The sequence below is a fragment of the Leiobunum rupestre genome, chromosome 11, assembly GCF_980474605.1.
Source record: "Leiobunum rupestre chromosome 11, qqLeiRupe1.1.hap1, whole genome shotgun sequence".
Classification (NCBI taxonomy): domain Eukaryota; kingdom Metazoa; phylum Arthropoda; class Arachnida; order Opiliones; family Sclerosomatidae; genus Leiobunum; species Leiobunum rupestre.
In genome coordinates, this window is record NC_143394.1 from 1,158,732 (window position 1) to 1,168,515 (window position 9,784).

The window sequence follows — 9,784 nt, forward strand, 5'->3', positions numbered from 1 at the left end:
TGGCAGACGATAGCCAGATCTCAGCCAATCAAGAGCTCAAAGAGTGGTTCTGCCAAGAATTTAATGTCACCAGAGATAATGACGTCATCTATCTCCCGCGACAGTAGCGGAACCAAGGAGGATTATTATCCTCCTTGGCGGAACCACTCTACGGCCTCTCATTGGTTGAAGGTTCAAAACGAACTGGCGACAAGCTCGGCCGTAGGCGGCAGCATTCTAGTTACCTATGAGATTTCTATGTCTATTTCATCGGAACCTAGCTTAAAGAGCCATCGAATCATTTGAATATTGGGGGTGCAGCTATACGAGAGCCAAAAGCGACGTTCACACTAGACACTTTGGAAACGTTTTAAAACGGTTGAAAAGGTTCAAATTGTGTAACATTTTGGAGTCGAATGTATTTATCGTATGACTATTAATACAGTTGACACCGAAAATGTTTAATTTGATCTTTCGAAACCGTTTCAAAACGTTTCCAAAGTGTCTAGTGTGAACGCGGCTTAAGTCACCTGACGAAATGGTTTGGAGCTTTCCGAAATTCGATGTGAATTTTTCAAATGTATCTGTGGAAACTAAGCTTTACAAGATTTACAACCTTTAAAGACAGCGAAAACCAAAACCAGCAGGTGCACGATTGAAACGTCATTAGTATAGCAGTGCCACGTTGCGGCTTCTTTTAATAATTAACTAGATGTTTTGAACACAACGTTTTTATTTAAAAAAATAAAATTTAATGATAAATAAATAAATAGAATGAAATGACATAAAATGGTTAAAATTATGAATATGTTTTCGGCAGATAAATGTGTCCTACTGCACAAAACCGACCACGCGTCCGTTTAGCCTTTGAACTGGACGAATATTGCCGGCCAATGGTCTGCCGCATCTGTCCAGCAGATTACGGAAGCGATTTATCTGTAAACAATAAAAAATGGCGTTATGTTCAGCCTGATAATTTTTGTTGATAAATGTAGAGCTTGATTAGGCTTAAGTTAAGGCGACACTCTGCTTTTTTATGATAGCAATTGAGATTGGTTACTACTAGATGGCACTTTGTCTTTGAGAGAGGGAGGAGCGCGGGGAGGAGTCGACATTTCAAAGGGTTGTTCAACGGACCTTGAAAATGTAAATCTCACCTTCAAAATTATCACATCAAAATTTTAACCTCATAGTTAATCTGGTTTTATAAGTATTTGAGATTGGTGATAAACCGTGATATCGACATTAGGATTGGAAACTTTTTAACCCATGAACTACCTCGTGATTGACTACATAGCTTTAACATACTGTCACTAGATGGCGGTACATGTGCAGTTTTATAAAAGAGCTTATTCCAGCAGCAGAGTTTTTCTCTACACCATAATTTATAAGAACGTTTGATATACGACTTACTTGAGATTCGCTGATGACTAGAATTGGTTTCAAGACAACCCACGTGACTGCCTCACTGCAGGTCGGCGTCGTTAAGGAGCCCGGATAGGTGTAGTAGGACTCCTGACGTCCTTTATTAGGTAAAATGGCCGATAGATTGATTCCACGAACCACCGTGGAATTAGAGCGACGTGGATCTTGAACTCGCTGAAGATTGTCAGTTAAGAATGAAATGGCGTGGTTATCAGAACTACGTCTGTCAACCTGAAATTGACAAAGAATTTATTACCTTTCAATAGCTCAAGGCGAAGTCTAATAACGTAAGAAATGTTTTTACATACCACTGCTATTTGAGCAATCACCAACAACCCATCTCTCTGCTTTCTAGCTGTTTCCATATTCGAATATTTTGTATTTCGGTGAACGAAATGAAACTGTAAAACATTCAATTTATTATTAATTTAGTGTGCTTTTAATTTTTACATAAATAAACTGATATCGAGGGTGCTTGGACTAGGTCCTATTTATCAGCATTTATCTGAAATTTCATATAACGGAGATATTTCTTCGATTAGGTAGAACTCGCGACAAACGAAAACAAAATAAATAAAGTGTTAGACGTAACTATCGAACATCAAACTGACTTAGAAAACGTAAAAGAAATGATAAAATTTTAAAACGTTAAGCGTTGGTTATACGAAATTTAATAGTTATAGCCCAATAGAGATTATAGTCTTGTTTAATCGCAAATTGTGATAATTACAAACTAAATTAATCCCGAACCACGAAGATAAATTTGTTTTAATAGGGAAGATTGCTGAAGACGACCCTAAATTTGCTCGTTTCAGGGTTGACATATTTTTAACAATCATTAAAAAACTGCAATTTGTTTATAGAGATTTAAACAGTTTTATGCAAATTTAAAATTGATTTTATTGTAAGAACAATTAAATTAAATGTGTTGCCAACCCTAATTCGTTTAAGCCTACGGAAGTAATAAGATGGTTGAGCGAATGTTAAGGTTGTTCGATAAACACCCTGAATAATTCGTGCAAAAGGACAGTAATCTCACCTCCAAGTCGTACGACTCGCCGTTGATGGTATGTTCGGAGCCTTGGCCGTTGTATTTCCCGAAATGCACGTGGAGAGAATCCAGCTCGAATCTGCTGTTTTTCGCGGGTCCTCCTGTGACGATGATGCTTTCTTTGATTTCAGTTACCGCTGCAAAATAAATATAAATTAATATATTAATTAACCATAGCTAGGACACGTGACTGAACGTAGTAGAGGTTCCCAATTCCCATTCGTCAAAAATTATTTCGCAGAAATATCAAGCAAAAAGGTAGTGTTGTATAAGTTGGAAAATATCTGAGCATTAGTGAAACCATTCGCATTAGTTACCAGCTACATTTGCACCAACAGCGTTATCTCTAGTGTTGTAAGTCGGAAAATTTTCCGTATTTTAAAAAAAAAGTTTTCATTCCATGATTAGTCTAATACATTGTTTGCAAATTTAAATAAAGCGGCATTTTCGCCTAATTTTTTCGAATCTGAAAGTAAAACTAAACCTTTAGACTAGTTTAAACTGTTTAACAATGTAACACTATTAATGTTTTGTAGTATGTTTACTGTCATTAGACATTTTATGTAGATAAAAAGTTAATAGAATAACGAACTCCAAAAACTAGTGTAATTAATAATAAACTGACAAATTCAACGATTACCAGTATACTATAGAGGTTTTGATTAAAAACAATTTAAAACCACGTTACATGTTTCGGCTTATGGCGTATACGACGCCGTTGTCAAACGCTTTAAGTCTACTATTATTAAAATATACAGGGTCTTTTTTTTTGCTCGGAAAAGTGTTTTTTTTCAAAAACTATTTATAGTACCGATTTCAAATTTGGAAGGTCAATTCTCTATACCGGGGGACATCAGTTTGAGAAATTTGAGCGTTTTCGGTAATGTTTTTCACCAATTTTGAAAAATTATTTTTCGACCACTAGGTGCGAGATAAAAAATTTCTATTATAAAGTTGTAGGCCGTCATCGAAAACCCTTAAAAATTGTTCACTCGACGAAAAACAATTTATTTATCAGTGAAAATTCGAGCTTGAAAGATTTACAAGTTGGTGAAGCCAAATTACGATTGTTTGAAACGATAATTGAAACCGAATTACCTAATCCAGTTGAAACTTTGGTTAAAAAAACGACCGGATTTAAAAAACACGAGGCTATAGGTCAATCCTAAACATGCATTGGGTATTTAAAGGAAAACTTTGGGACATTATTATCAGTGTTTGATAATATTTCGAACAATGCCTCGTTATTCAGTAGCTGAACGTACCGAGATAGTTGCCATTTACTATGGAGAAGCAGCGCAAAACCTTAGAAGAGTGACTGAAATCTTCGCAGAAAGACATCCAAATGGAGCACCATCTGTAAATACAGTAAGACGAGCAATTCACGATTTCAATCAATTTGGTAACTTGCAACCTAGGTTTCGCGGATTGGGTCAACCGGATTTAGACTTCGAGAACAATGTACTCGCGTACTTTGTGGCATATCCTCGTCACAGTTGCGCTAACGCCGCTGCTGATTTGGGTTGTTCTGCAAATCGTGTGTGGAAAATTCTTCGTAAGAATCGCTATCACCCATACAGAGAATATCATCACCAGGTTCAATTTGAACGGGTCAATGTTTGGGTTGGACTTGTTGGAAACCGTTTGATTGGTCCCTTTTTCCTGCCGACGAACCTCAACGGCCAAAGGTATTTACATTTTCTACAGAACGAACTGAGTGACGCAATCGACGACCTTCCATTGGCTGAAAGACGTCAGTTGTGGTTTCAGCAAGATGGCGCCCCTCCGCATTTTTCCCGGCAAGTAACTGAGCACCTCAACAACGAGTTTCCTGAAAGGTGGATAGGGAGAAATGGTCCAGTGCATTGGCCAGCAAGGTCACCTGATCTAACACCGCTGGATTATTTTCTCTGGGGATTCGTTAAAGCAAAGGTATACGCCACGCCCATTGAAACTAGGGAGGAACTCATTAGACGAATAATCAGTGCTTGCCGAGACGTCACACCAGAAATGGTAGAGAAAGCGTTTGAGAACTTAATTGTCCGCGCACAAACCTGTGTTGCAGCCAATGGTGATATTATTGAAAATGTTTTGTAAAAATTTATGTGAATAAAATATCTGCATTTAAAAACCAAACGTGTACATTTTTTCAAGTGTGAAAACTCTACTACGTTTGTATTAGACTTGTTCCCTTTTCAATTATCGTTTCAAACAATCGTAATTTGGCTTCACCAACTTGTAAATTTTTCAAGCTCGAATTTTCACTGATAAATAAGTTGTTTTTCGTCGAGTGAACAATTTTAAAGGGTTTTCGATGACGGCCTACAACTTTATAATAGAAATTTTTTATCTCGCACCTAGTGGTCGAAAAATAATTTTTCAAAATTGGTGAAAAACATTACCGAAAACGCTCAAATTTCTCAAACTGATGTCCCCCGGTATAGAGAATTGACCTTCCAAATTTGAAATCGGTACTATAAATAGTTTTTGAAAAAAAACACTTTTCCGAGCAAAAAAAAAGACCCTGTATATTATATTAAAATGTAGCTGGTCTAATATTATATGACTTAAAGCGTTTGTCAACGGCGGCGTATACGCCATAACCCGAAACATGTAACGTGGTGTTAAATTGTTTTTAATAAAAACCTCTATAGTGTACTGGTAATCGTTGAATTTTGTCAGTTTATAGATAAAAAGTTAAAAACATTAAAAACCCTTAAAAAGTAATTTGTTTAATTTTTTTATTTTTCCGATTTGCGGGAAATATTCCGCATTTTATTTTTCCGGAAAATTAACAACACTACCTAAAAGTAAGTAACCTAACCTTAACCCTAACTAACTTCACAAAAACTAGCTTCTGATAGTACTTCCCAAAAGGTTGTGACCGTAAAGAGGGAAGGTCGCTTACCAGTATGACCATCGTTCTCTAGTTTGGCGCTTTGAATCCTTTTCCTGTAGCCGGACAGGTCGAATTCGGAGGTAAACCTGACTCGTTGGACGTCATCGCTGTTGAGGTCGATGTTGATGGGCGACTGCCTCCTGCCTCCGCATGTTGGGTAGATGACGGACCATTCGTAACTTTCTACAGACAAAAACATTTAGAGTTTCAATTAGAGATACGACTAACTTGGGTGTGATTAAATATGTGGTATTAGGTTGAATTAGTGTGTCAATGACTTTTTCTATTTTAATTAATGTCGGAGATTGTTAACAAAATTGTCTTAGAATTACCGAAGCTATTGCATATGGTATCAACCATTTTACAAGATGGCGTTTGGTTTCAACCACAAACAAAAGGTCTCCGTTATTGAATGTGATTAGGAAACACAAAAACCTCAGAAAATCCGGCTAAAAACCCAATTTTTCTTAATTGATTAAATCTTCCATTTTCCAAGATGGCGTCGGAGTTCTAACGAAAACGCTCGATCTGATCTACGGGTAAAAATAACCAACCCAGAACATTTTAATAAAAACGGTTTAAAAACTGCTTCAGCTATCGCGTCAGGGGTGATTGGAATTTTATAGCGGCCATTTTTCAAGATGGCGTCGCATTTCAATCAAAAACAGCTTTTTTTTCACAAAAATACGGCAGTTATCGAGAGAGGAACGTGTAAATTACTAAATTACTAATGGTCAATATGTTTTTCAAGCAAGTAATATGTTAAAAACGAAAATGCATTTCTGAATAACTTACGATCGTACGAATAGTCATTTTGCGGAGGAAACTGGCAGAGGCCTAGTCCGGTATTCGGAGACGAGCCCGACCGCTCACGGGCACACGTGGGCTGAGCGTGGGACCACTTGTTACGCCCTTCGCAAGATAGGCGCTTGACTCCTTGCAGGCTGTACCCTTCGAGACAAGTGACGTCGCAAGACAAGACGTGTCTCCTGGATGTCGAGGTGCACTTGATTTTCCCGTTTGTGACAAAGGGGATTTCGCAGGGCATTTTCTCTGTGAATACGATTCAAACTGATTGTGGTTTAAATATACCATGCTAGATTTAGGATTATACATTAGCTTCAGAGAAGGTTTTTAATTTTTTCATTAAATCGAAAGTAACATTTAAATGGAAGTGAATCTAATTATTTTAATTTTAATTGATGTTTAGGTTTAGCATCCCATGTATCGTTTTCCAGATATATTAATTAATATTTTGCGTGCACAAAAATTTAAATTATTCCCCTTAATTAAATTTTATTGGTACTTGAAAATTTAGTTTACTCTGTATTGGTATTGCTCCAAAAACTATTTTTGTACATTATTAAAAATACAATTAAGTATAATCGATGAAGTAAATCAATTTATTTTAAATCATTTAATTTAAATGATTTATTAAAAATAATTTTAGATTTAAAAAAATGCTACGGTTTAAATCGATTGTTTAAAGCCCTGCTTAGAGTATAACCCAAACTTTGATATCGAAGAAAAGCAACAATGTTTCATTATGAGTCTCATTAAAGATAAATCTTCAATAAACCTATCAAAATTTTTAAAAATATATTGAAAAATTGGAAACTTATATTATTTATAACTTCTTTTTAAAAATACGATTTACGATTACGTAAAGAAACCTAGTTTTTAAGTTCTAAATAAATAAGGCTATGATGTAAACAAGCCGATAATTATCAGATATAAATATATGAAACGAATAATCGATATTAAACGTAAAATTGAAATTGAAACAGTTCAAAAATGATAATTTTTGCTTGAGTTCCCGTAAAATTAGAGTACAGCTAACTATAATAATAATAATAATAATCAGCTAGGCTAGTACCCAAGGCACCACTTTCGGCCTAAGTCATCAAGCGACTTTTGAAGTCATTAATTCAAGTTTAATAAGTTTATCATGTTCAAATATCGGTAGTGGTAAATATCTCTTTATTGTAATCAGGTATATTGCTTTATTAGCTTTAACTTTAAGTAAAGTAAATATTATAAATCAATTACTCCGATAACCAGATACACATATTTATCAACATCGATATAGAAACCTATATTTCTCAACATCGTTATATCAAAATAAATTTCTCAACATCGATATATCATTCTATATTTTTCAACAACGATTTTCAACCTATATTTATCGATATCGATAGTTCAACGGATATTTATCGATATGGGTAAAGCAACCGATATTTAACAAAAATATTAATAATTTAACCGTGATTTAGACATATATTGATATTTCAACATCAAAATTTTTCGATAACCATAATTCACGCAATATTTATCGATATTCATAATTTAACCAATATTCATCGATATCGATATTTCAACTGATATTTATTGATATATATTTATTTATTTATCTCGATATGTTAACCGACAACACTATAACAGATAAAATAAATCAACAAACAACCAAAATAAAGGCCCATAAACTCTAATCCAATGAAAAATAGCAAATCCACAACTAACTCACCAACATTTCTGCATCTACAAACGCCTCTGCCGTCACAAACTGCCTCCTCGTAATACGGCACGCAAAATAATTCGCAATCTTCGTCCCACTGTTTGCATATTTCCTGTCCACGAACTGCTTCGAAAACTCCTAACAAATGCACGCACACCGAAAGTGAAATTAGCTGCAAAACGGCGACCATCTTAAAGCGCTACTACAATCAAATATTCTAATTCCAGTAAGGAGGGTTTGCATTATATATAAATCTCTCGTACCGGATCGAATATACCGGTATCCGCTGCATGCCATAGCGCTTTGACGTCATTCGATAAATACCAGGGGAAAACACCACTATACTACATTGGGTTTTTTGACAAATTTAAATTTAGTGGCGCAATGTTTGAAGTCAAAAGACTCTCTTAAAATATACAGTTCCGATTATTTTGGTCGGTAATTTTTTTCTAAATAAGTATACAGAAAAAAGAGCGATTGACTTGGAACGGGGGGCGGGATATACTGGGTGTCTAATGATAGGATAGCGAGCCAAATTTCAAGATAGCTTAGAGCGAAAATAGCGTATTTCAAGGATAAGGTATTACTTTAAAGAACGCCAAGGTCGAACACGTTGATGGTGCGTATAAATTAATAGAATTAAAATTGAATTTATTTTCTCAACTTTCTAATGCATAATTGATTAAATTACACGGTTTAAGTTTTTTTGCAAGGTCAATGTATGGTACAGTAAAATTGTAGATCGAAATTAGAATTTAAATTTGCCTCTGACCTGTTATTATGAGCCGGATTAACATTGACTTGCGGGTAAATTGCGCTACGCTTAAGGCTTTATACAGATTATTTTAACTTTTAGCACACGTCCTGACTTAATTATGGTTAATTATTTGATAAACATTTATCGTTTAAAATTAATTATCGAATTGGAAGGCTTTGAAATAATGTCTTTATTAAGGATATTTGATACGCATTTCACTTAAAAGTTTAAAACAAGATAAATAAATTTGGTTAATATGAACCGAAATTAAATTAATGAAACTAAAATTACCGAAATTAAATTAATGAAACTAAAATTACCGAAATTAAATTAATGAAACTAAAATTACCGAAATTAAATTAATGAAACTAAAATTACCGAAATTAAAATAATGAAACTAAAATTATTCAATTTAAAAATTAAAATTTTCAAAATGTTAAAATTAAAATATGAAATTGACAAAATATTTTATTTAAAATTGGAAATTGACAAAATATTTTATTTAAAATTTGAAATTGACAAAATATTTTATTTAAAATTGGAAATTGACAAAATATTTTATTTAAAATTGGAAATTGACAAAATATTTTATTTAAAATTTGAAATTGACAAAATATTTTATTTAAAATTGGAATTTGACGAAATATTATATACTCAATTTGAAATGGACGAAATATTTTATTTAAAATATAAAATGATGAAAAGCCACATAATGCAAACAAATTAATCATAATACTAACACAAAGAGTAATTCGAAGTTTCATTTTCATTAATTCCTGCGTAATAATAATAAAAAAAAAAAAAAAAAAAAACAATTCTCTACAAAGAGTAATGTTTGTATTGTGTTACCTAACTTTTCTATAGAATTTCTTTGAAATAATAGAAGGGGTGTATATTAAGTGCTCTAAAAATATTATATATTCATTAATTGGCTATAGAAAATAAATTCAAATTTGTATAAAAAATTCATCGAATACCAAATATAGTTCTATAGAATATACAAAATAATATCATTGGCTTTTGAAAATAGAATAACTATAAAAATATTTAAAGGAATTTGAATTTAATTATTATAAAAATTCCAACTGTATTCCAAATCGATCAAATATCAGATATGGAATATTAGCTTTTAGTACGTTTGTATAAAAAAAACCTAAA

The 9,784-nt window shown here is 33.5% G+C and overlaps 1 protein-coding gene across 1 annotated transcript; it reads right to left on the reverse strand.

Moving 5' to 3' along the window:
• Positions 1 to 755: 755 nt before the first annotated feature.
• LOC149921087 (carbonic anhydrase 7-like) lies at positions 756 to 8,059 on the reverse strand. The gene is made up of 7 exons (XM_090163883.1): positions 7,879 to 8,059; positions 6,150 to 6,407; positions 5,364 to 5,537; positions 2,444 to 2,592; positions 1,713 to 1,805; positions 1,393 to 1,635; positions 756 to 915 (listed from the first exon to the last, which is right to left on the reverse strand). Exons 1-7 carry the CDS (start codon positions 8,057 to 8,059, stop codon positions 811 to 813), a joined length of 1,203 nt encoding a protein of 400 aa, XP_090020009.1. The 3' UTR covers positions 756 to 810.
• Positions 8,060 to 9,784: the final 1,725 nt, after the last annotated feature.

Excerpts from the sequence above, each read along its gene's own strand:
- LOC149921087 (XM_090163883.1), bottom strand. The coding sequence starts at position 8,059 with ATGGTCGCCGTTTTGCAGCTAATTTCACTTTCGGTGTGCGTGCATTTG. Across the intron at positions 1,636-1,712 it reads TGATTGCTCAAATAGCAGTG|GTTGACAGACGTAGTTCTGA; the intron begins GTATGTAAAAAC and ends TGTCAATTTCAG. Across the intron at positions 916-1,392 it reads TAGTCATCAGCGAATCTCAA|ATAAATCGCTTCCGTAATCT; the intron begins GTAAGTCGTATA and ends TATTGTTTACAG.